Here is a 24302-nt window from a genome sequence, read left to right on the forward strand (position 1 = left end):
GAATGTAGGGTGTTCGGAGGGTAGTTTGCATGATATTGTGTGTGTGTTAAATCCAGCTAGATCGCTCGAATGCTTTCAACCATTTTCTTTTCAAAACTAATATGGGATAGATGGAGCCCAATGGGCTGATGTTCTTCCAAACCTCCCCCTAAATTCCAAGAATGAGTTAGGCTGATACAGGGAGACCCGTTCAATCAGACACATCCAAAATGCAACGCGTCAAAGGTGTATATACGTGGTCCATCAACAGACGGTTGATTCGACGAAGGACGGCGGAGAGTTGGCAGTTGGGCGCCGTTATCAGTCAGGCGGCTGCACTTCACACATGGTGTCTGCTTGATATCCGCATAGGAAGAGATCATATCCTGTGCTGGTATTAGCAAGTCTCTCCTTCGGAATCAGGGCTAAAACATACCAGCAAGAAAGCAAGGTCCCATTTCCGCGGGCGCGACCCCACACATCCCAATATAGCATTCTCAAGTTTCGTTGGTGACCGGCCGGCGATATTGCTCGAAACATCCCAGTCAGAGACCGGAGAGCCAGAAATCCCAGACACCCCTCTGATTTGGAAGACAACGCCTGCTCTAACGAGTGCTACCGCTAGAGAAGTCTCGTCCTGGCCTTTGATGACTCGTACACCGGGCATATCCCGCTGAATGAATCGTTCCAAAACTTTCTGCCACTCGCCCTCAGTAGACTGCGCTTTAGTACGTTCGGCCTCTTCGTCTTCTCGCTGACGCTCATCTACTATGGACTTTTCTTTTCGTGCAAGCTTTTCTAGAAGAACGTCGTAATCCCTTTCCCACTTTCCAGTCGGTTGAATTAGCTGACCGTTGGCTTCCTTGATGCGTGATTCAACATGTGCCCAGACGGATGTCATTTCCGGATCCCGCCACAAGGACTGGAATTGCTGGACATCAGCGACGCGTGCGCGTGCCGCCTCATCCAGACTAGCCCGGAGGATCCGTGGAGTTTCAGCGACTGGATTGCCGGGCGTCACTTTATCTGGGTTTGCAATGGGCACCAGAGGCTCTAGTAAGCCCTGGGGCATGAATCCACGCAGTTCATGGATCTGGATATCTCATTAACTTGGTTTTGTGGCAGAGCTGCTTATGTACTTACCTTGCGTTCGAGTTCTTGTAGTTTTGCTAGTGATGAAACAAGTTGGATCTCTGAGTCCAGCCCTGAGGGTTCGCCGTTGCCGGTCGCCGGCACTTGCATAGAGTTCTGATTGGTAGTAGCCATCGCCGAGGCGGTTGAAATGGCTTTTTTGTGAGAGACTTGATCAATTGGTCAAATCTACCCCCCAAACACGCGACTTTGGGGTTCAGTGAATGGATTATATATAGATATTTATTTGAATAGGTACCTGACTCTCGAAATGAACAATCAAGGAAGGTGGAAGACAACGGGATATTGCAGTGATTGTTTTGTGGGCGATGAGATCACCCTGCGTTGTCTGTTATATAGTGGAATATCAAGACGAAAATGTCCGGAGTCGAATAAGAGAATATTTTTGATGGTCGATCACAGATAATGATATTTTGTTGCTTAAAGGTGCTCCAATAATTTGGGGATGAGAGGATGAGAGAGACGAGATGGGCGGCGAACCAATCAGGTAAACTCCAGCCACATCCACCTGTGCCACAAGTGGCTGGGTTAATACTTACGTAATATTATTTCTATAACTCGTTACCTAGACCTCACCTTGGAAGTGTTGTTTCAATTTCAGTTCCTTTGGATTTTGATAAAGATAATATAATTTAAGAGGTCTTTAATTCCTAGTTATTGTTTTGAACTATATCAAGATCATACTACCTGTGCTTTTGACCCTTGGTAAACGGTCTTACTCTGTGTGAGTCCAAGTTGAAACAAGATTTTGTTGATGAACTTGTGTTTTGAAATATTGAGAACTACTGACGTTACAGAATGTTCTAGATGCAAGAAACCTCAGGACCATCTCCTAGGTAGAATCGAACCTCCTTTGTTGGCCAGTGAAGCTATAGAGACTGGATAAAATAAGTCTTCAATTGTCTCACTTCTGCAAGCTTCTTTGTATAATGAGCTCTCTAGCACGATCTCTCGACCTTGTCCGGTCTATAAAAGCTCCTGAATTTCATGTTACAATGCCTCTCTACATAACTCACTAGCCCTCATCCGCCTTCATCATCAATTAGCAGGACAAATTTCAGACTTTGAATTCATCATGGACACCACATGCGAGGGATCTCAATTGTTGGGCATACCTGGTAAGGCGGCTCAATTTCTCAGACGCTCGTCCCGCATTGCGGCGCAAATAGCGGCCAGAAAATCAGAAAATCAAGCCTCGAGCGCGTGCGAGCCCAGCCAGTCCGACTCTCACCAAGACCTGGCTCCAAAGCACGACTGTTTCGCGTGTGACGAAATCATATGCGACAGCTGCAGGGTGGCATTTGATGACTGCATTGAAGTATGATCGACTTGCAAGAATAACCTTAGAATTTCCGGATAATACTAATCAGATTTAGATGATCGACAAGCACAATGCTTGTGTTGCTGCTGCAATGAAGTTGACCGGGAATAAATTCAGGGAGGAAATTCGCATGATTCTCCGAGAGAACAAGGAATGGATTCGTGGGCTGAAAAGCCAGCAAAACCGAGAGGGCTAGTATGCCCAAGGAGGACTATGCCGCGGAGACCTTTGAGGAGATGCCAATGTGTTTTCATCGATCCTTGAGAAAGTGGTTTGTCGGTATCGATATATATTGCTCGTCAATTGATGTGGACTTTTTCGAGAAAACAACCGACATTGATTGAAAGTATGTGCCAGCCAGGCTAAGATTGCACGAGGAGAACTACACCGAAGCTATCAATGTGCGTCTTCAAGACATTAGCTTGATGTTCAGTCGGGGACATGTATCTTGAGTAGAGCAATGAGAAGGCTGTTAGTGCTGAAATGTAGAATGTGTGAACATCCATCCGGTACTAGCCTCCTTATTAACTGTCATGTTCTTGGATTATAATCCTTGGCGGTGGCTACAGGCAGCAGCCCCTGAGCAGAGCCTCAAAAAAGTGGGGTATAAAAGGCTCGGCCCCCAAGGAAGAAAAAAAAAAGACATTTTCAATATTCCCGTCTTTTGAAACCACAACAATGGCAGACCAACATATCCCAGAAGGCTTCCTCCGGGTGCCAGCCACAAACGCAACCCTTCACAAACTCGACTTCGAGCATACATCCCCACCGATCCCTTCATACAAAGGTCGCTTTGCTGCTATAGTGGACAACTTCATGACTGAATCCGAATGCAAAGAGCTTCTCCGCCTAGCAGAAAAATCAACAAGAACTCACCTGCCAGATTCTACCCTATCACCCCCAGTATGGGAACAGGCGATGATTAACGCCGGCGGGGGTAGACAAGTAATGTCCGTCGACTCGCGCAAGAGCGGACGAATTATCTTAGACTCTCCCGATCTCGCAGGCAGAATCCTGGACCGACTCCTGCCTTTTATGCGTGAATGCGAACTCGACCATATCCAGAGCAAACCACTGGTTACGGGTCTTGGGCCAGCGAAACGGGGCGAAGTGCTCCGTCTCAGTCGGCTGAATGAGCGTCTTCGATTCCTGCGTTATGTGGGTGGTGATTATTTCCGGCCTCATTGGGATGGGTGTTTTGTTACTCCCGATGGGCGGGAGAAGTCACTTTATACTATTCATTTGTATTTGAATGGAGATGGGGAACAGGATATGGAGGAGTTGAAGCTTCATATTGAGCGGGCGGAGAAGACGAATTGGTTGTTTGCAAATGATGGGGAGATTGATCTTGCTGAGATTGGGTCTGAGGGAGTCCAAGTGGGTGATGGGAGTTGCACTTCGGCCGCGGAGTCATTGGAGAACAGTGAGGCTCTTCTAGGTGGTGCAACCTCGTTTATGGCTGGGATAAGCTCGAAGGAATCGGTTCGGATCTTTCCAAAGACGGGGTCTATTCTCATATTTCAGCAGAGGGACTTGATCCATTGTGGAGATGATGTGTTTAGAGGTGTGAAGTATACCCTACGGACGGATGTCATGTATACTACTGAGTAGAGAAGAAGTGACTGCCCATTCAAAATCCCATTTTGCCCCCACTTTGGGGATTAATTACCAAGAAAGAGAGGTTTCAGTCCTAAACTGGATTTCCTGTAGACTGTGGGTACATACTGCTGTTCCTACATGTGGTCTATAGTCAGCGGCAAACTGGCGGGCTCGGCTTAGCTCCCAGCCTTTGCGTGGTTTATGTTGGCAAATCAATCTTCCAGGTAGCGAAGCCCAACATGAGGTCATGTCTAAATATATCCATCTCCCATGAAGGAAGTGGGGAATTTACCTCGGAAGTTTCCTCTAGGCTCGTTCATCATGAGACCGATGCCGACAACGCCATATTCATGACGAGCAGTGTCCACGGTAACAAGCGTCTTGTGCACTTCCAAGGTGACCTTTCCGGCAGGACGCTTAACGGACCACCAGTCCTCCCCCGATGTCACCCCCCAAGAACATCCCCCGGATCAATGCGAATGTCGTTCCTCGGATCGAAAGTACCGATACAGGGTTCTGCAAGATCGCTGACCGTGCCCCCCTCAACGCGCATAACTTGGTAAATCATATGTCATCATAGAGAATAAATTTGCCACAGGCCAAGAAGAAACGGCTCCATGTACATGATGTTTTTCTCATGAGATTCCACATCGATCTTTCAAGAAACACGTTAGAGAAGGCTTGCGAACTGATTTTAAAAAAAGCGATTCCTCACAACCTAAAAGTCCATTAATGAGCGATTAATGTAGCCGACCATCAAAGGTATCCGAGCAGAAGAGGGTGCAAAACACGGCAAAGCGGGGAGAAAAGTGGACCCTGCCCCGGATTACTCCAAATCCGTTCATTTTCGAATGTCTGCATTATCCCAATCTTTGCTGGTAAAATAAATAGAAATGGTCACCTGCACTCGATTTGGGCCTCAACCAGAAGATGGGACGCCTTTCAGTAGAAGAGATGCCCCGGATATGGAATGTGGTCCCGGGGAGGCGGTATGTGGGCTATTCATAAATGCCCTAGCAACTACGGAAGTTCCGTATGTAATGAATTTCATTTGGCCTCGGCCGCATCTATCATTCTCCGTATCATTCCCAAGGTTCCCGAGCGTGGCATGGAAATCGTGGCATAATTGTGTCACAGGGTCCAAAATTGTTCTCTCGAAGTCAGGCCATACAATATCATTACTTTGCATGAAAGAATATGACACTGGATCTTCAAGCGATCGGCAGTCTGACCACATTCGCGAGGTGAACCTACAGGTATACTAGCGCTTGATTGGTCGGGTTTTGAAGATGTCTTAAAGGCATCTTGGGAGCCATGTGGAGAAATAAAGTAGAAATAATAGAGAAGAATGCACGAATCATAGCTGGTAGGGGCTGTTTCACTTCCACTTAAGTCCGTACATAAGTTTGAGACATGGGTGTGGAGTACATCTTCCTAGTCTTACCTATTCCGGTTGTTACCTGACTTGACGTTACATCCTTGTAGTTCTATTTCAAGCTTGACGAAATAACTCAATCTGAGCTCAATTGTTATGATATTTATACTATAATGCAAAATACTTAAATAGCTTCCTTCCTCCCGTATTGTCATCTTCATCTTCATCTACATCCTTCAAGCCCAAATAACCAAGTCCTCAACCGCTCAACCACCATCATGCAGCTCACTCAGCTCCTCATCGCTACCGGCCTCTTCGCCTCCTCAGCTTTCGCTGCTCCAGCTGATACCAGCAGCAAGTCAATGATGGCTGCCGGCCCCCAGTGGACCCTCCAGAACACCAAGCGTGTCTGCAACGCCGAAGACACCTCCTGCACCTGGACTTTCGGCATCTACCCTGGCGCCGGTGACGCTACTCCCTGCACCTATGTCGTGAATGGCACCCCTGCTTCCCACGCCAACGGCGGCCCTGTCACCTGCGGCAGATACACCGTCACCTCCGGCTGGAGCGACCAGTTCGGTGCTGAGAATGGCTTCACTACTCTCTCTGTTGTCAACAACGAGTCTCGCCAGATTATCTGGCCTGCCTATACCGATAAGCAGGTTGCTGCCGGTAAGGTCGTCAAGCCTGACCAGAGCTACGCCCCTGTCGCTCTCCCTTGAATCAAGATGAAAAAGATGCATCGGAGTATGAGCTGAACAGCTGAACACTATACATATCAACCACTGTCCTTAATGATAATATATGACGAGCAATTGAAGATATTCTATCTATTATCATATACACTCTATACTTAGGATTGGCTGTAGGAAAGAGTATAACCGCGTTGCACCTAGAACAAGCTTGCTTTTCATACTTTAGCCGTGCTATATAAGAGAGGAGAATTGAGACATGAAGATGATTTGACAAGCACAAAAGTAGCGTCCGATCTGAATAATTGCTGGGTTTCACGCCCCAATTGGGCCAAGGCCTCGATACTCAGATACACCTTCTTCTACCCTCCATCCGTTCTTCCACGAATACATCTAGATTGTTTCCCTGGTAGATAATTCATTGTGTACCATTTCCTAGAGGTTATCAGCTATTTTTCTACTAGCAACGACCACTAGCAACTGTTTTCTTTGATGCTTATCCTAAACTCAATCAATTTACTGTCACCTTGGTATTATGCAAATAGATCCGTTACACATGGATAAGAACAAGATCTGCCATTCTGACTGCTGCTAGCTAGAAAAAAAAAAAAGAAAAGAGATAGATGAGCAATCAGCAGCAAGACAAGGAATGGAGAATGACAAGTCCATCTCTGTTGATGAATAGAGCTAGCCCAATTACGCCAAAGCCACCTGTAGCAAATGCCAGTTGTGATTACCAAGATTAGCCCCATACCATGTTTTCAATCTCGTTGCCCTAGGAGAGAGAGAGAGTCTGCATTGTCCATCTCTTCGTTTCCCTCTCGGTCAGGCACCAACCATAGAAACTCTGGCATCTCCCTGGCCGTTGTGCCCCTTTGCACTTGCCTATTCTTATCTGGCCATTATTATAAATAAAATTGCGAGATAAGTAAGAAAACAAAAAGCAAAAAAAAAGGAATTCCCGACAGGGGGGTCGACCCGAACCTTGTGGTACGAGATGCACTTAAATTACAGCCACGCAGATCACACTTATTTTAATTATAGAATATCATTCATTTGCTGTAAAATCATTCTCATTCATACAATGTGCAATCCGTAGACAAGGCTCTTAGTTCACCTTTCTACTTACAGGAATTCTGCTCTTGATTAGCATAAACCATTCACTTTAAACAACCGCCTCCATTATAAAACGTTGCTTGTACTTACACAGCACAATGTGATACTTCCCGCCCCGTTGCAGGCCGTGGGATGACTAACTTGATTTTAGCATAACTTTATATGTAAATCAGAAGTGAATGGGGTTAGACTCACTCTCCAGGACATTGATCCGGATAAAAGACCGTCTAATTTAAACCATAAACATTAGCGAACTCTTAAACCATTCGACTTTTATCGTAAGCATTGAAGGTCGACAATATACATACAACGCAATCAGCCTGTTGGAGATGTGAGTGTTAAGATTTCTAACATTAGAATACAACTTGGTTATACATACCTGTGCGGCTCGCGGGCTGACCGGGCCTTCGTCAAAAGGCATAGCATATACCACGGCGGCAAGGAGAGGTAGGATATGCAGGAAACGCATTTTTGCGGCTCAAACCGAACTTATGAATGGTATGTTGAGATAGTACCGAAAATATAGTGCATGTATTGGGATGAATAGGGTCTTGCAAAGATATTGATATTATTGAAGTTGTACCAGAAGTTGAATTGTGAATAGGTTGGATCTCTTCATTCAAGGAATCTGAAGCTGTATTTATGGATTTCATTTCCACCCCTGTCGATAACCCCTCAGTTGTTGAATTTGTAATAGAAAAAGAAAGAACGAGGATTGACAGCGATTTACATCGTTTGAAGCCGACTGAATGCAGCCCAAATAGAAATTTCTGATACAACGCACTTTTTATGTAGGAAAAGGCGTAAGTAAGCCATGCCGGACATGTCAGACTACACCGGCAGTGATAATCTTTCCTCTATAGGAGATCAATATTCTTGGCGAGTTGTGATACTGAATTAGGGTTAGCATTGATCTAGTTTCCATGTATTATCGCAAATCAACTGGGATTCTTAACATGGTAAGGTATAATAAAATGAATGATATTTTCCTCCACAAACCTTTAAGCCACCTAGTACGGAGTATATTACTACACAATATTGAATCAACTCAACCTAATTTCCCTCCCGCCTCACCACCAGTTGTCTCCATCAGCCCGCCAAATATGCTCTCCAATGACAGGGACCTTCCCAAACTCATCAAGGGCATGGAATTTGAGATACAAATTTTCATTCAAAAAGAAAGGCATACTGTATCTCGCCTTGGTGCTGGAATTTACAACCCAATGAGGCGCACCGCGGTAGCTGCTTGGTAGATTGAAGAGTGTAGTAGAGTAGCCGTAAGGGCGCAGACAGATTAACCGTCAGCTCATCAAATACGTCAGTTGGGTAGTTCCACCGACAGGACACAGTGAGTACATACAGGTTCTCGGAAAGGTTATAGGTTCTCGCCTCCTTAATATCTGGCAATAATCCATCCTTATGCACTGGCAGAGCAGGCGGCTCGTTGCCATAGAAGGACCATCTCATGGCCCCACCAGTCCAGGTATCCGTCTTGAGTCAAATAGCTATCATCTGTCTTTGGTCCCCTTCTCCACAAATTCTAGTTAGATCACTGTCTGCAGCAGGTCAACTGGAAAACGCGACTTTCTTGTCCAAGTTCCCATCGATACATCCACCCTGGGATCCTGGGATTCAATTCGTAGTTCACATATGGGACCATTGTCGTCAGAGGACCAACACTTGCCGCACATCCCAAGAGTTCCGAGGATATGGTGGAGATACCACCAGCGCCTTGGTGTTTCAACCAAGTACCCAGGAGGTGATTCGGAGAATCATAAAGAAGAATCTATTCGTTGACGCTGGAGATGTGTACCATGCCCCCTGAGCAAACTGGTCAGTTCAGTCGGGAGCGAAAGGTGTCAAAAGGCGATGCTAAGTATCATTTAATTTAAGTCTACTTAGGTGTACCAGCTATAAATAAACCAACTCCTAACTCTATTACCATCTTACTATGCATGGGGGAGGTGGACATACATTTGTCCTCAGCGAAATCTTTATCAGATTTTCGGTTTTACTTGGCTTGCTAGTAGACTTACAACTGGTAACAAGTACAGCTTGCTATTTAATCACATTGCTAGTAGTAACAGCAGTTCAAGTGATCTCTCAGGATCAGGTTCCATAAAACTTGCATATATATGAAAAATAATCTCAAACTCAACCGGAATACCTGAAGTGTTTATTTTGAATATCCGTCTGGTCTCCGAGTCCAGACAATATAGTCAGCCCCTCCGCGCTACTGACATACTCGGGGTTTTCCCGAGCGCGCGATTCTCGGCGATTATTCTCCAATCGCATGGAAACCCATGTGGTCATGGAGAGAGCAATATATATCGAAAGACATCTATTCGAAATGTTAGCTTCATACATGAGTAGCTTCGAAGTAGGAAACCCCACGCTAGCACAAACGCCAACCCAGTATGATATTGAGGGCTTTCCTCGCCCAGGAAGGTTTGAGGTGTCACAATATTGGCGACACAGTAGAGGAAGAAGGCGGCCGATGTGACTGTCTGTTTCCGCGTAAATCCTACAAAATTGGCACCAATGATAGACATGATCACTGTATAATTGACACCGGAAGCTGAGATTATAATGCAACCTGCGAGTCGACGGTTTTGGTACTGGTGCTCGGGGGGAGTCACGTATAGAATAATAATACCGATGACGCCAACGATACTGGCTAAAACTGCAAGTGGCTGCTTCTTGTTGCGGAAAAAGACGAAGAATGTCGGGGGACCAGAAACAAGCAGTTGCACGATGGCCTTGGGTATCTTGTTAGTTTTCAACTTCTAGGTGATAAAGGAAGGGGTTCTCTACCTGAATAGCGTAATTGGGGGCGGTATATAATTGTGCTTTCAGTGCAGTGTACCCAAATCCCTGGCCAATTAGTCAATGGGGAAGTGGGTAGGACATTCGTTTAGGTATTACCTTGATCACAATGCCGAGAAAGTTGGTTGTCACACTCCCTGCAGTCTGGGAGAACAACATCTGTAAGATTAACAACCACGCATGTGGGTCTCTCAATGTTTCCTTCACCTGTTCCCACTTAAAATGTGCTACCAGCAGTAGATCAGTACTTAGTACCAAACGGGCTACCGGGTGGCTTACTGTTTTTAAGCCCAAGTTGGGCCTGGGCAACGCGCTTGACAGCTATAGCCCTTTCTCGCTCACTCAGCCATTTTGCAGATTGGGGCGCATCAGGCATGAAAGTAAACTGGACAAATTAGACCGGAACTGTTTGCTTCAAAAGTTGTAAAATGCACATACCATAAGTACCCCTGTCAAACTGCTCAGTAGCCCAATGGTGAGGAAAATTAGCCGCCAAGATGTCTGGAAAAGTTAGACATAGCAAAGCACAGAGACATTGGTGAACTTACTATGGGCCCTGTTGTAACATGTCCGAGTCCTGAAGTTTAAAGTTAAGTGTATTGCAAAAAGAAAAAGGGATCTGGTGGTATACAGACCATAGTAAATAACTAAGAAGGGCACCGGAAGAGCACCGTTCGTCATTGTCCACAAGCCAAAGCGGAGAGGCTGTTCCTCTTGTGTATACCTTTTCTCATATTAGCACGAATGGGATATTGTGAGATAACCCACTAACCACATGGTTGTGCTGAAGAACAAGGCATTAGCTCATGGCTCATATCAATCCAGAGTATTGACGACATACACAAGCAACAGTCCAGGAACAAGGCATGATTCGAAAAGCCTATAATTGATTAGCCACAGATCTCATTGCGAATGAATGAACAAGCTATACCCAAGAAGAAACCTCAATACCATCAATGAAGCAAAGTTCGTGGCACCAATACACCCTAGCAAAGCACCACCCCAAATAAATAGGGCCACTCCCATAAACCTTCCAGCATGGAAATATTGCAAGCCTCGACCAGAGAAGAAAGACCCAGTAAGGTATCCAAAATAAAATATCTGTCCTCACTCCTATTAGGAGTCTTGTCTTTGAGAGGGATCAAGTTGGGTAGCCATACAGAAACACACCAAGAGTACTCCTGACCAACGAGGTGGAGGTCATCGCGAAGACCATATGTGGCGGCGGCACCGAGACCAGACTATGATATTCGATCAGAATCCATGAGGTAGTAGGAAAGGCTGATAAATACCTTGTCCACAAATTGTAGACCGCAAGCCCAAGCAGCGAGAGGAACGATGCGCCAATCAATCTTTCGCAAGAGCTTTCGATGCTCTAATTTGTTAGGCCGGTTGAGATTTCTAAGGGGCAAATACTCACCCTCTGCCGTGTATTCAATCTCATCTGGGTCCATTATTACCTGGGCAACAGTATCAATACTGTCATCACTTCCATTTTCCTCACCCGTGGGGGTTAGAGAGATATTCTCTTTCACTTCGTCCATATGCTCCCTTGACTGTGCCATCGGAGTAGGCTGTGGGAAAGACATTGTGACTAAAAATTGAAGAGCAGACAAATTTGGATTATCGTCAGGCTATTGGATATATAGGGGAAACTAGATATCATCTTCACAATATACGTGTTTAACTCTTAAGGCTTGCCTACCTTAATGATCACCTGAATTGGAGTCCGGTCATTTACTTTTCCAACCGGTGTCTAAATTTATTAGGCGGAGATCGAGAGGCGTTTAAGCCTTGGCATCTTAGATCGGCCATTTTAGTAGGGCTATGCTATTAATCGACCTCTTAGCATATTTGTAATAAGATTTTGCTGTCAAAAATCTGGGGAGAACTGACCCCAGGAATGCGGGGAACTAACAGCTAAAGGCCACTAATAAAAGCCGGTCATTTTTAAATCGAAAATTGTTCGAGCGTTAGGCAAGACCTCATACTTGAGAATGGTGGATTTAGGAAATAGAGACCAAAGGTATACTACAATAGTAGAAGGAACTACTAGTATCTTCAAGAAGCCTGCTAAGATAATATATATATATATATAGTTGTAAAGCACATGGCACTATTGTTAGCATTAGTCTCAAGGCAACTTTACATCGACTACATATTTAATACCTTCGGCATTGCAGATCTATTGCAGCGATTGAGTGGATCCGGAACATACTATGTATTCGCTTCCCGGCCTACCATAATGAATCAATTCAACCACGTTTTCTGTGTTGCTCAATACCATTCATCTAGACTAAATCGCGCAGAATATAGACCGGATTTTCCACTCGACAGAAAGGCACTTTTAGTTGAAGTTTCCCTTTGACGACTAAGCCGGAGATTCTTGAGGCTATGAATGAGAAGGTTCCAATATGGTACCCATGCAGTCAATGGCTTCAACACGGGTAAATTGCGAACGTTGCGCTATATCTGGCTGGCTGCCGCGCTTCTTTCGTGACTGGAAGTGCACTCTTTGTGGGAGGCGGATATACCCAGCGATAGATGGTGTGTGATGTACTCCCTAGGGAGCTCAGTGAGCAAATCAGAGCGCTCAGATCAGGGTTAGTCCCAAGTGAGAGTCACCTGGGAAACCCAACTTATATAATAAAATTTAAGGCTCCCACGTTCCAAGGTTAATAATATCATTTCCAAGGTTAGAAAAGGATTCTCCGAAGCTCAATCCCGTTTCCCCCACATGGATAGTAAATGTAGGAAACTTTATTCTCAGGTATGAAGATCCTATTTGTTTCTCTCTCTGTTCAACAGCTATAAACAAAAACGCAATGTGATTTCATTATAGGACACCTAGTATCCACCTGCGCACTCGCCAGCTTGATCCCAAAGCAAAGAACAAGGTCATTAATTCGCTTTCCACAAGCTCTTCACATCCTTCTTGACTGGTTTGAGGAGGCCTTTAATCTCCATCTTGAGAGCTTTCTTGTCTTCTTTGGTCCACATCCCACTCCGCTTCGCGGCTCTGAGATCCCGGACGTGGCTTGTGAGTAGGTTCGAAATATTCTCCACCGTGCACTTGGTACACTTCTTCTCATCGGTGATATCATTCAGTGCGGTTGCCAATGTGCGGATAATGTCTTTTGCCTGTAGCTTCTGCAATTCGCGGTCGAGAAGCGGGACTTGGCTGGGTCCATGGGTTACGCAATCCACCTTGGGGCTTGTACTAATGGGGATTGAGTAAGCAGTTGCCCAGTCCCGACAATAAATAGAGTTGTGCGGGTAACTTCTCGAACACTCACAGTTCTTGCTCTTGTTTCTCAGCGTTGTCCACCTCGACAGGGTTAACAGAGGCGTAGGATGGTGCCTGAGTGTATTCGGTTTTGATTTCGGTCATTATGTTAAAGATGATAGTTTTGGTGAAAGATAGTTGAGATAGTTTCTTAAGAAAGGGCTTCTTGGTTTGTTGGCTTTTGATATTCTAGCTGACTGGTATTTATATCTACACCTCTTATGGTATGCAATGTGAGGTTATCGAAATGGGCAAGTCCGATAACTCCGATAATTACCGGATTGGGTCCTCGCGCAATGTCCTCGGGGATTTCTTTTGCTGTTAATGTGGTGGCTTTTGGCGAGATTATGACGATGCCTTGGGCTGCATACCCTTTTTTTTTCAACCTCCCCTGAACAGTTTGTGTTACGCCAAAAGTCCATGTGTAGGTGTACAATATAAGTTTAGCTGTAAAACAAAAATGAATATCGTAGAGATCCAAAATGGCACGCTGGACAAGACATTGGCTGAATCAACACAACAGAGGTCACCCAAGGTCTCCGCTGAGCGTGAGCCTTGTAGTCCTACCTAGGAAGATCTGGGTGGGTACCAAGTGCGACATGGCCTATGAAAATACTGTAACCTAGCTAGGCATCCCTTCCACTGCCCCTCCGGCTGTCGAGATGCTGAAGTCGCAGATCACCCGCAAATTGAAGCAACCACGATCCGTATTCACATGGTTCCACGCACTTGACTCCATACTGAGTTCTAAAATTGATAGCTTCACTAATATTTCATACAGCGGAAAAAGGTCATATATGTATTGCCAATGCTTTTTTCAGCCCCTTAAGGTAGTTTTTGGTTGTGAATCAATTGGCACATTGGCTTTTGTAATAGAAGTTCAAGTCAGCAAATTTGGGGGATATATACAGTCTTTAAATTCGAAGTACCGATTCCAATTTTAGCTCCGCTAATTCGGATCCTTTCTAATGTAAACAGAAAGCCGAGACACTGTCATTGACGTCTAAATCGTCTATTATTGGCCAGCATGCACAGTTCATTCCTCGGGAATAGCCTCGGAGAAAACAGTATATTTACCAATAAGGATATAAATCCGCCCGGAGCTTAACCCGAGCCCCATCACTTGCCCGAGATATCTCATAATATGTTGGAAACTCAGACTATTCATGTCTTGAGGTGTCTCGAGATTGAACCTTTCCGTAAATATGTGGATCTCTCTTCTTTCTCACCACTTTTTCTTCCCTTTTTACCCCGGCTCTTAAGTTTAGCCCTGCTTCGCCTGCCACCTTGCCATATCCCCAGGATAATAACTTCATTCTTGCAACACCTCATTTTATGCCTCTTGGCCCATCGACTCTCCATGCTTTATCAAGAAAGGCTTAACCCCACTTACCATGTTTCGCTCACTACTGGCCATCACTGGCAGACGCCCAAGATACATATTTCCTGAAGTCGACCCGAAAGTCGACGGAGACGACTGCCGCACCGACTGCAACGAATGCACTGTGAAATACCCTAGAAATACGAAGATCGACACGACTCTCCCAATGTACGGATTCATCAAAGAGTTCCACGCGCACGTACTCGTTGCAACGGGGAAAACGGATTGGATCCAGAAGGTCGAACAAGAGGAGGGGAGTCTAATGGAGGCATTCAAATCGGACGCAAAGTCCAAGCATGGTGTTTGTTTATTTGGTCCGGCAGCAAAATCTTGGGAATATGCTAATTGTGTACAAAAAGCGTCTCATGATCTCTGCGTCGAATCTCACTCCACCAGGTGGAGAGGTACCTGGCACTCCCAAGACAACAGTCCTCCTGCTACCGTCATTTATCTTTGTGGATAGCGTTTCTTACTCAGATGCCCAGCACGTGGTCGAGACTTTCATTGACATGCCACCGGGTAATCCAACCCAATCCATTAGCAGTCCACAGTTAAGTTCCCGGCCATGTCCACATGACTACGTGGTCCTGCTGTGCTCGCACAAACGGCGAGATGCGCGCTGTGGAATTACAGCACCGTTGATCAAAAAGGAGATGGAGCGACATCTGCGCGGACGTGATCTTTACCGAGATATGGATGATGAGCGACCTGGAGGCGTGGGAATTTATTTTGTCTCCCATGTTGGGGGACATAAGTTCTCTGCAAATGTGCTGGTTTATCGGAAGAAAGAGCAGCAAATGATCTGGTTGGCTAGGGTCAAGCCGGAACATTGTGAAGGAATTGTGAATTACACAATCCTAGAGGGGAAGGTTGTTCATCCGGATTCCCAGCTTCGAGGGGGATTTGATAGAATGAAAGGATTAACAAGCTGGTGATGGCTAAACGAAGATCCGGCTTAGTGAATTGGGTTACAGTCTTTATCCAATATATACACACTACAACAATTATTGCAAGGGCCCCTAGATAAATTTCTAGCAAAATGATGCATATAATCCGTTGACTATATTATCTCCACATATGTCTACATATTAGAACTGTCCTGGATATGAAAACAAGCCAATAAGATGATAGTGGTCACGGGGATGGGGGTTTCTTTCTGTCAGACAAGATATGGGGCTTCTAGGCATACAAAGGGACCTTGGCTTTGTGTATGGTGCAGTCGTAAGATACGCTGTATTTGTTCTCACACTTTCCAACATTTGAGGTTAGAATTTCCACACTGGGCCTTGAGACATCGTGCCCAGGACAGAACTTAGAAAGGCATTGGATGGGCAATGAAGAGGAAGAGGGGTCAGAAAAGCATACCCCGTCCAAGTCGGGCAATACTCCGAGTGTCTGGGATGACTTGATAAAGTGCACGAGATAGTATTCCACCGGATTCCAGTTTCCGTTTATTTTGATCCAGATATCTAGCCCACGCGCACGAAACTGGTGCGGAACAACCCAAGGTATCGGCGCAGAGTCTCATCGAGTATGTATTCACAGAGAAGCTAGGCTTCGGCGTCCTTCGGCAGGGTGGGTCATTCTCATAGCCCAAGTGTAGTGCACGATATATGTGACGTTCGTGGGTATATTCTGATGATCTTAGAGGCAGGGACCAATATTGGGTTCAGATGAATCTGTCTCCGTAACATCCCTTTTTGAATCCTCTTCATTTAGCCGCCCTCCAGAGAGCAGGGCTTGATATTGTCGAGCGATTGGGTCTGAAATGTACACCCTATTCAGACGAGTTTGTGAACACTCGGTTGCTCAGCAAGGGGGGCCACAATGAAAGACCCCAGGCATCTCGTGGCGAGCACGAAGAGATTTGATCGACCTGGCGCGGCACTGGGGCTGAAAAGCCACTGGTTTGCTTTTGGATCAACGAGTCCATTACTGTTTGGTGAGCCGAAATGTCAGCCGGGACCTTGTGGAAGACAAGCGGGATGATGATATCGAGAAGGTAGTGCGTGAGTATGTGTCCCCGGTTCAACATTGGTAAGCACCAGTATAAAAGAGTCGAGACCGTATTGAAGAGCTAGACTTCTCCTGGCCAGTTGCGTTACAGCCTCAGTGAGACCTGTAAAGTTAAGGAGATTGCAGTGCTATGTCTTTTGTCTAACGTCATTTCTGGATTTATCTCCCCCTTACGAGGCCAGCTTGTTTCTTATTAACCTAGTATCATTTCTACCAATGAAGTCAAGCATCATACCAACCACCATAACTCAAGTGAATTGAATACTATTTGAAACAATAGGCATAGCAGCATTGTAAATAAAACTAAACTTCATCGAAATGGATTCTCTAACAAACCCTCTGGGCGACTTGGAAACAGGCCAACACCAAGATCCAACTACCATCTGATAACCTTCGTGGGGAAGTACTCATCAATGAGCTCCATGTAGTAAGGCTGTTCAGTACCACATAAGTTAGCATATGCCGCAGTATAGTCTAAATGCCTAAGGGCCAAGTTTACCTTCAGCTTCTCGGGATCAGGGAGCTCATCGCTCTTGCTGTACAAGTCGTAAGGGTTGAAGGCCCTCACAGCTTCCAGCATCTTATGATCATGTTCATTCATCAACTCATGATATGCGCCCTCTCGGTGCCACGGGTAGAACGAATGGTACCGAATCATTGCCAGGCCCTCCTCGGGAATGGTAGACTGATCTTTGACGATATGGTAGAGGTATTCATCATGGCCCCAGCAGAGCATAACGTTCTCCAATCCGCAGCCAGGAGAATAAATTCCGAACTTAGTGCTGTAGATCTCGCTGTTGTAGTCCTCGTTGTTCTTGAAGGACTTGTTACCGAAGATAATCCTGTCATCAAAAGCACAGCCAACTGCGAAGGTATCACCAACAACGTCCCACTGGCCCTTGGCCCCAAAGAAAAAGAGGAGTTTTCCAAGATCGTGGATAAGTCCGACTAGCTGCATCCAGCGAGGCTTTCCTTCTTTGCGGATTGCTTCGGCGGACTGCAAGAGATGGGTCATCTGGGACTCGGAGGTGTCGGGGTCACACTCGTCGATGAACGTGTTCAGCTTTTCCATCGCCTCCCAAACAGTCATGTGTGCACGGGTCTTGTTTTTGAAATCGTTGCGAGCTTTCAAGTTGTATGCTACCGTCTGACGGGTATGTTGCTGGGCGTAGAAGTTCTTGACTTGGTCACAAGCATCGTCAAACTGACGGAATCCGGCTTTGTCTTTGGTTTTGTCGAATTCAGATGTTTCGTAAAGATTCTTTTCTCTCTGAAGGTCTGTTTTGTGGATATTCACAGCATCGATGTTGTCGGACATTGTCTCGAGGCTGATTGGGGCGGACTGGACTGCGGTGGCCATATTTGCGGACTAGTGCTCTTCTAGCTTTGTAGTTTTGTTGTGGTAAGATAGATAATCGGATGGAAATTGAATTATTTCCAAGGTTGGCCTTTTTGCTTTATCGAAGGGTCCATGGTGAGAAATTTATAGCCTGGGCTCAGCAATGTATTCGATATTTCCCGGATTTCAGTTTCCGTGGTGAAAAGGTCATTCCCAATTGAATGCTGGTTCTTTTCGTTGGGTTAGCTGGATTGCCTGAGATGACGTTGCCAGAATCCAATTTGAGCATATACCGCACATGGAAGCTAAGTCCCGTTTTGCCGCCGAAAGACCAAACACATCCAGATCACCAGTAAAAAGGTTATCATACACAGTCTATGAAACAAAATATTTTGGAACATCTAAACATTTTGGCCTCCAATGTTTTTGGATTTCTCATTTGGAGACCTACATCTTAGAAATGCAAATAAGCTTACGATCCCATAGGTAGGCGGGGTCCATCCCCGATAATGGTGGTCTCGGAGGTGTCTAAGAGTCTGGTGTTTCTCTGGAGCATTGTGGAATTCAGAGACTTCCGTTATGTTGCTGTTCAATGTGTTTTCAATTCATGGCTGATGATAGGCGAGAGCTATAGAAGCTTGGAAATGCGCTCCACACTAAAACAACCTTATATCTCGGCCTCCATTTTCCGAACCTATATAATGTAGTCAACTCACTGGCACTGACAATTTCGGACTTATCAGCGACTGGTTTGCTTGAGCATTCATTTCTCGTCTCTCGGTGCCCAGATAATGACTCCCCCGCATGGCGCTAGAAGAATTGTTAGAGCAGCTCATGGCGGAACTTGAGTCTCCCCAGCACCGAGCATGGCCAATGTTGGGCGCTTCTAGCTGTTGATGCACACCTTCGATTCTATGACTACTACAAAGACCTTCCTAAGAATGAGAATCTCCTACCCTGGTGTCTGCCCGGTCAAGTTACCAACAGCTTCCACATTCGTCATGACTGTGAAATCGTTGATTAGATGTTTTACTATATGAGACAAAACGACAATCCCGGGGTAGGATGATCGAAATGTCAAATTGCCCAACATCTTGGTACGTCATACAAACACACTGATAGGCGCAAAGACTTTGCTTGTTCCGATTGGGTAAGATGTTGGAGTAATCCGTATGGTGAAATGTATGGGTCCAATCAATGATATTCAACTCTCTGTATTTCAGTACCCACTATTCTGGCAATTTATACTATCTCCATTATATGGGCTTAGTGGGACCAATTATATGACGTGTTGGAGAAGGCTGAGTGGAGTAGTCGATGGTGATTCTTCTGTAGGGCAACAAAAGACTATACTCTATAATACTATCCAGTGTTTTGGTGCTTCGGGTACATACGACCATAGGGTGTGGAAAACAGGGCTTCCCGTCCGCTCAGCCGTACTTAAGCCACACGCCGGTGAGTTAGTAGTTGGGTGGGTGACCACCAGCGAATCCTCACTGTTGTATGTTTTTATTTTTTTTTATATCTAGATAACCTCTTGCCGCACTCTTTATTCAGCCCATTCACCTAAGCAAAAAGAAATATTACTGCATATTTAGGATTAATAAATCCTCCGGTATGCCGGTGTTACTATTCCGACATGTATTAAAACCTGGTTTATAAGGCAGAGAGACTATTTGAAATCCGGGGCTCGGCCCTCCGTAACACCGAGCTTATTCACCTTATCGGCGTATCGGTTTCGTCATTGCTTTCGACCCTAGATTGAATATAAAAGAGCCTCAAATTCGGACAAACCTCTAGAATTCCTCAAAGCATTGACCTAAATTAGCCCATTTTCTTTCACGGTCCTCAAAATGTCCTCAACCAACAACACCGCCTTCACTGCCCCGATCAACCCACCAGGCGCAACACCCGTTATCACCCTCGATCAAATCTGGAATGGCCTCCTCCTCAAGATCCGCTCCGCAGAGACATTCGTTCCAGCAGCGATCCAATCCACCAACGTCGTCAGTGACTCCGTCGACCCATCAACCGGCAACCAGGTCACCGTTCGCGAAATCCTTTTCCGCGAAACCCAACAAACAGTTCAAGAGACCGTTACAGCTTTCAAGCCTACCCGGGTAGACTTTGAGCAGCCCAGTGGCAGCAAAATCAGCAACGTGATTAGTCAAGGAGCTGGTGGGGAGCTCTACATGACGTATATCTTTGAATGGAGACACCCCGGTGTCTCGGAGGTGGAGCTGGCGGCGCTGTTCGAGAAGGAGAAGAAGATGAGCCAGATGGCAGTTGAGGGGACAATCAAGGTGTTGAGGCAATTGGTTGAGGAGAAGAAGCTTTAAAGATAAGTGGCGGAAAATCGCCGTGCTTGACGCCATCATGTATTCCATATTCGGCCCTCGATCATCTTCTCGGTGACGTCGATCCCATAATCGCCACATATTTGATGTAGTGTATTCTCAGAATAATGGGTTAACAGAGTTTTCCTTTTAATGGCCCTGGCACCAGTCATGCTAGAAGTAAGCAAAGCAGTCGTGGGTGAGTCGAATCGGTTCCTTCGAGCATGCGACCTCCATATAAATTTCGTTGGATATCCAGTCCCATATTCACCGTCATCTAGCTCCCCATGACGGAAAAAGACAACCCGTTTCTTGACACGAATTAGTCGGATGGCATGAGCCCATTCCTTGCGCGTCAGAGACAGCACATCAAGCTCCAGCTCTGTCAGTCCCTCGCACAGTCTCAGTAAATTCCAGCAGCTCTTAATATCATCCCATCCATTCCAAATTGGGTCCCGCCACTGCGGAAATGTACTACGGTGTTCCACATTTTGGTAAGCATGAATAGGCATAAACGATATCCGTCTCAGCCACGATCTCACTTGTGGACGCATAGCAGTCAAGAACCCCGTGAGGAGACAGGGATGCTCGAAGGCGAACCAGTTCTCCGTCCAGAATATCGGTGCAGCATCTTTCCAAAGTCGATTGCTGGCGAGCAGAATGGCTAGGTTATCACGCCTTCCACATAGGCATGGTAGAGACCTCATGCATGGAGTCCTCTCCCTGCTTCCGTTCAGGTCCCAGTAGCAATTGTCACAGAGATAGGCGTTTCTCTGCGGCTGCGCCCACTGGCTTCGGGCTGGTGATTGGAATATCGGGACTTGCGGCTGCTTCCAGACATAGCTATGGCAGCTTGCACATTGAGGGCCTTCTCTATTCCACGAATGTGGATCTGGACCTGGTCTTATGCGGACCAAAGGCATTTTGCATGGGGTTGAGTGGTATAGATCAAATTTGCATGGCTGCACAAACAGTTTGCGGTAAATGTTATTTCTTATCTCTTGTGGAAGGGAGAAGAATCTAGGGCTCTAATGTTAGATATAGATGGTCTGATAGGGGGTAAGAGTACATACCTTTTGAAAAGGGGGGATGCTTCGTGTTCCCCAGACTGTATGAGAGGTGTCTCTTGCACATGTTTTGCCTTTGATCTTGCCCGTCGGACGCTTTTTGGTGCAGGTAATTCTCGGCGTCGTGTATACCGACGGAGTTTGAGTTCCACGTCGGGCCCTGAAGATTTCGCCATTTATGTGCAAACTTAAGAATACGCAGATAATGAAACCGTTCAAACTTTGCTAGCTATGTATAATTATAAATTGTGTCAAATATAGTCTGTAGCCTAATATGACTCGCCAGAACACGTCACCAGTTAGCTTTCAGCCTCGTGGGGACTCGAAAGAGAAAATGATTACTGTCACACTGTGGGGCAGCCAATGCCTATATTTACAGCTTACATCGTGAAACAAGAACATGTTGCATTATGACTCATTAAAACTCTAGGGTTGTTGTTTTATTCAGGTAGAAGCCAGCGCCTTGCTCACACACACACACACACACACACCTGCGCGATCCGCTCGTCACCACATAAAGTATAAAGATTGTCGAATCAGATCACCAATTCTAATCCCTGTCATGTTCGGCGTTTAATATCATTTTCAAAATTAAGAGCACTCGGCAGCAAGCGAGGGAGCGAAATGCCGATTTACGAGAATGGTATCTGCATTATTTATCGGATTTTCAGTCGTATCAGCTAGTTTACGTAGATGAATCCGGATGTGATAAAAGGGTTGGGTTCAAGCGCATAGGCTGGTTACCACTTGGCGTGTCCCCTATGTAAGTATCACATTTTCACCGCGACCAGCGATATCAGATACTGCCTACGTATGCCTAGGAAGGAATCGTTTTCTCGCGTGTCTTCCGCGGGTCCACAGATGCCACCGTGTTCGGGGACTTCATAGCGCAGCTTCTTCGGCACTGCGGAAGATGGCCCGAACCTAAATCCGTTCTGGTTATGAATAACGCCTCGTTTCATCATGCAGAGCGCATGGCGCAGATGGGTGTGGGTGCAGGGGTAAAATTGGTCTATCTGCCACCCTACTCGCCGGATTTAAATTTGATTAAAGAGTTTTTTGCTTAGCTTAAAGCCTTTATTAAATGTAACTGGAGTTATTACGAGGTAGACCCCGATCAAGGCTTCAATGCCTTTCTTAGATGGTGTATTGATGTAGTCGGTGTAAAGAAGAGAGTGCTAGAGGTCATTTTCGGTACGTAGGCTTAAAAATCGAAGTCTCAGAAAATTACTAGGTACAGTACAGTTAAATGAAGATAACTTGCACACGCGCCTTCATGGTGTAATGACTATCTATCATGGGGTCACTCATTAAACCAAGGGTCATTAAGAACTTGTCTCGCTGACGCTCTTACAGACGGCTCAAAATGCAATAATCTTCTAACGATTTGTCCCAGCCTCACTATGTCCTCTCGTGTGAGATCGGGACTCAGCGGGCCATCAAAGTACACTTCTTCCAGCCATTCCTGCAAATTGGGCCCGGTGCTTTCTGTGGCCATGGTGTCCCCTGTCTTCATCATCGCTTTCCATTTATCTTGCCATCTTTCAGGTAGTTCGTCAGTTACCATCTCTCGCATTTGGCCAACAAGGATTGTGGGCGTTATTAAGAATGTGTCGAAAGGTGGCTGGCCCACGAACAGTTCAAAGAGCTGCTAACCTATTAGCTTGGGTTTTTACGTATTACCCGAGTATGACTTCACCCACCATACAGCCCATGCTCCACAAATCAACACGGTAATCAATGTGATCTTGAAATATAACTTCCGGTGCCCGAAGAGATAAAGGTGTATGTAGTGTTTCGGGGGGAGCAGTGTGTAAGAATGACTCTCCAAAGTCGATTATTTTGACATCCTGAGCCAGATTCCAAGAGTGATTCCCGTATGAGGCAGGTCTCACAACATATTCGGGCACGCCGGATTCCACGCATTTTCCATCGCGTTTTTGGACATAGCCAACTTCTGGTTTTCCTAGCATCTCAATAAACCTTTCTTCTGTTAAATCGTCTATGTAAGGCATAGCGAAGGCTAAATTACGGGTATGCAGATCTATACCAGGTGAGCACTGTCCAAAGTATTTCTAAGAAAGTGATTTACCTCCATGCCCAATCTTTCGTTGGTGTAAACTATCGAGTCCGATCAAACATTGTTTTACAATGGTTTTAGCGAGATTGCCAGGAAGTCTCCCATTTGGAAAGTTTGCATCAATTATGTCTGGAACGTTAGGACCTAGAAGCTCATAAACTAGGCATTTATGAGATCCATTTGGGCCCTCTAGATCGAAGTCATCGAGCATGTGCACCGTATGTTTCGGACGAGGGTGGTGAGATGCAAGTACTTTCAAGGTTTGGAGCTCTCGCGTGTCTCCATTATATTCAGTTTCTGCAACAGAAATTTTGACAGCAACATACGTCTGGTCCCTGTAAATAAGCAGCTTTTCGGTTAGCTAGAACTACCGCGAGTCACACCAGCTTGTATAACCTTTGATCTCTCGCCGCCCAAACTGTCGAGTAGCCTCCCCACCCTAGTTTATGTAACACCTTATACCTTCCAGCTTTCAAGCATTCCCCCAAAGTGACTGGGTGGTAACCGCCTTTCCGATAGCGATGAAGTGGCTCAGCATCAATGGTAGAAATATAGAGGTGCCGGTCCATCTGACTCCTGTTTGGCTGGGTAGACATTGTCCTGGAGGCAATATAAAGCGGTGAGATGCTCCTTAAGGAGATAATACGGCTTAATATTATGCATGGGATAGCCATTAGATAATGTCGCAGTTTTCCGTGTGCATTGTGTTGGGCATTGTAGTTAATCAGTCCAGATTA

General features: G+C 45.7%; 11 protein-coding genes across 11 annotated transcripts; 5 read left to right on the forward strand and 6 right to left on the reverse strand.

Moving 5' to 3' along the window:
- Window positions 1-194: 194 nt before the first annotated feature.
- On the reverse strand, window positions 195-1278 carry N7447_006603 (RNA polymerase II mediator complex subunit MED27 domain-containing protein; the record flags this gene model as incomplete). Its single annotated transcript, XM_057230865.1, has 3 exons — window positions 195-365; window positions 416-1072; window positions 1123-1278. Coding segments are annotated over 3 exons (984 nt in total), but the record flags the coding sequence as incomplete, so codon positions are not given.
- A 928-nt stretch (window positions 1279-2206) lies between these two features.
- N7447_006604 (uncharacterized protein) lies at window positions 2207-2648 on the forward strand (the record flags this gene model as incomplete). The annotated part of the gene is made up of 2 exons (XM_057230866.1): window positions 2207-2449; window positions 2508-2648. 2 exons carry the CDS (start codon window positions 2207-2209, stop codon window positions 2646-2648), a joined length of 384 nt encoding a protein of 127 aa, XP_057085956.1.
- A 482-nt stretch (window positions 2649-3130) lies between these two features.
- On the forward strand, window positions 3131-4063 carry N7447_006605 (uncharacterized protein; the record flags this gene model as incomplete). Its single annotated transcript, XM_057230867.1, has 1 exon — window positions 3131-4063. One exon carries the CDS (start codon window positions 3131-3133, stop codon window positions 4061-4063), a length of 933 nt encoding a protein of 310 aa, XP_057085957.1.
- A 1641-nt stretch (window positions 4064-5704) lies between these two features.
- Window positions 5705-6148, forward strand: N7447_006606 (uncharacterized protein; the record flags this gene model as incomplete). The annotated part of the gene is made up of 1 exon (XM_057230868.1): window positions 5705-6148. The coding sequence occupies one exon, from the start codon at window positions 5705-5707 to the stop codon at window positions 6146-6148; it is 444 nt and encodes a 147-aa protein (XP_057085958.1).
- Window positions 6149-9292: 3144 nt separating this feature from the next.
- On the reverse strand, window positions 9293-11649 carry N7447_006607 (Major facilitator superfamily domain general substrate transporter; the record flags this gene model as incomplete). The annotated part of the gene is made up of 14 exons (XM_057230869.1): window positions 9293-9308; window positions 9480-9575; window positions 9647-9993; window positions 10049-10108; window positions 10160-10287; window positions 10340-10445; window positions 10499-10561; window positions 10609-10637; window positions 10696-10784; window positions 10833-10844; window positions 10902-10940; window positions 11231-11301; window positions 11353-11435; window positions 11481-11649. The coding sequence occupies 14 exons, from the start codon at window positions 11647-11649 to the stop codon at window positions 9293-9295; spliced, it is 1308 nt and encodes a 435-aa protein (XP_057085959.1).
- Window positions 11650-12961: 1312 nt separating this feature from the next.
- Window positions 12962-13451, reverse strand: N7447_006608 (uncharacterized protein; the record flags this gene model as incomplete). Its single annotated transcript, XM_057230870.1, has 2 exons — window positions 12962-13280; window positions 13357-13451. 2 exons carry the CDS (start codon window positions 13449-13451, stop codon window positions 12962-12964), a joined length of 414 nt encoding a protein of 137 aa, XP_057085960.1.
- Window positions 13452-14740: 1289 nt separating this feature from the next.
- N7447_006609 (sucrase/ferredoxin-like domain-containing protein) lies at window positions 14741-15662 on the forward strand (the record flags this gene model as incomplete). The annotated part of the gene is made up of 2 exons (XM_057230871.1): window positions 14741-15028; window positions 15087-15662. The coding sequence occupies 2 exons, from the start codon at window positions 14741-14743 to the stop codon at window positions 15660-15662; spliced, it is 864 nt and encodes a 287-aa protein (XP_057085961.1).
- A 1457-nt stretch (window positions 15663-17119) lies between these two features.
- N7447_006610 (inositol oxygenase) lies at window positions 17120-18103 on the reverse strand (the record flags this gene model as incomplete). Its single annotated transcript, XM_057230872.1, has 1 exon — window positions 17120-18103. The coding sequence occupies one exon, from the start codon at window positions 18101-18103 to the stop codon at window positions 17120-17122; it is 984 nt and encodes a 327-aa protein (XP_057085962.1).
- Window positions 18104-19935: 1832 nt separating this feature from the next.
- Window positions 19936-20421, forward strand: N7447_006611 (SRPBCC family protein; the record flags this gene model as incomplete). Its single annotated transcript, XM_057230873.1, has 1 exon — window positions 19936-20421. One exon carries the CDS (start codon window positions 19936-19938, stop codon window positions 20419-20421), a length of 486 nt encoding a protein of 161 aa, XP_057085963.1.
- A 35-nt stretch (window positions 20422-20456) lies between these two features.
- Window positions 20457-21341, reverse strand: N7447_006612 (uncharacterized protein; the record flags this gene model as incomplete). Its single annotated transcript, XM_057230874.1, has 1 exon — window positions 20457-21341. One exon carries the CDS (start codon window positions 21339-21341, stop codon window positions 20457-20459), a length of 885 nt encoding a protein of 294 aa, XP_057085964.1.
- Window positions 21342-22788: 1447 nt separating this feature from the next.
- On the reverse strand, window positions 22789-24239 carry N7447_006613 (uncharacterized protein; the record flags this gene model as incomplete). Its single annotated transcript, XM_057230875.1, has 4 exons — window positions 22789-23133; window positions 23189-23529; window positions 23578-23900; window positions 23962-24239. The coding sequence occupies 4 exons, from the start codon at window positions 24237-24239 to the stop codon at window positions 22789-22791; spliced, it is 1287 nt and encodes a 428-aa protein (XP_057085965.1).
- Window positions 24240-24302: the final 63 nt, after the last annotated feature.

Source organism: Penicillium robsamsonii, assembly GCF_028829455.1.
Source record: "Penicillium robsamsonii strain IBT 29466 chromosome Unknown utg000003l_segment0_segment0, whole genome shotgun sequence".
Lineage (NCBI taxonomy): Eukaryota > Fungi > Ascomycota > Eurotiomycetes > Eurotiales > Aspergillaceae > Penicillium > Penicillium robsamsonii.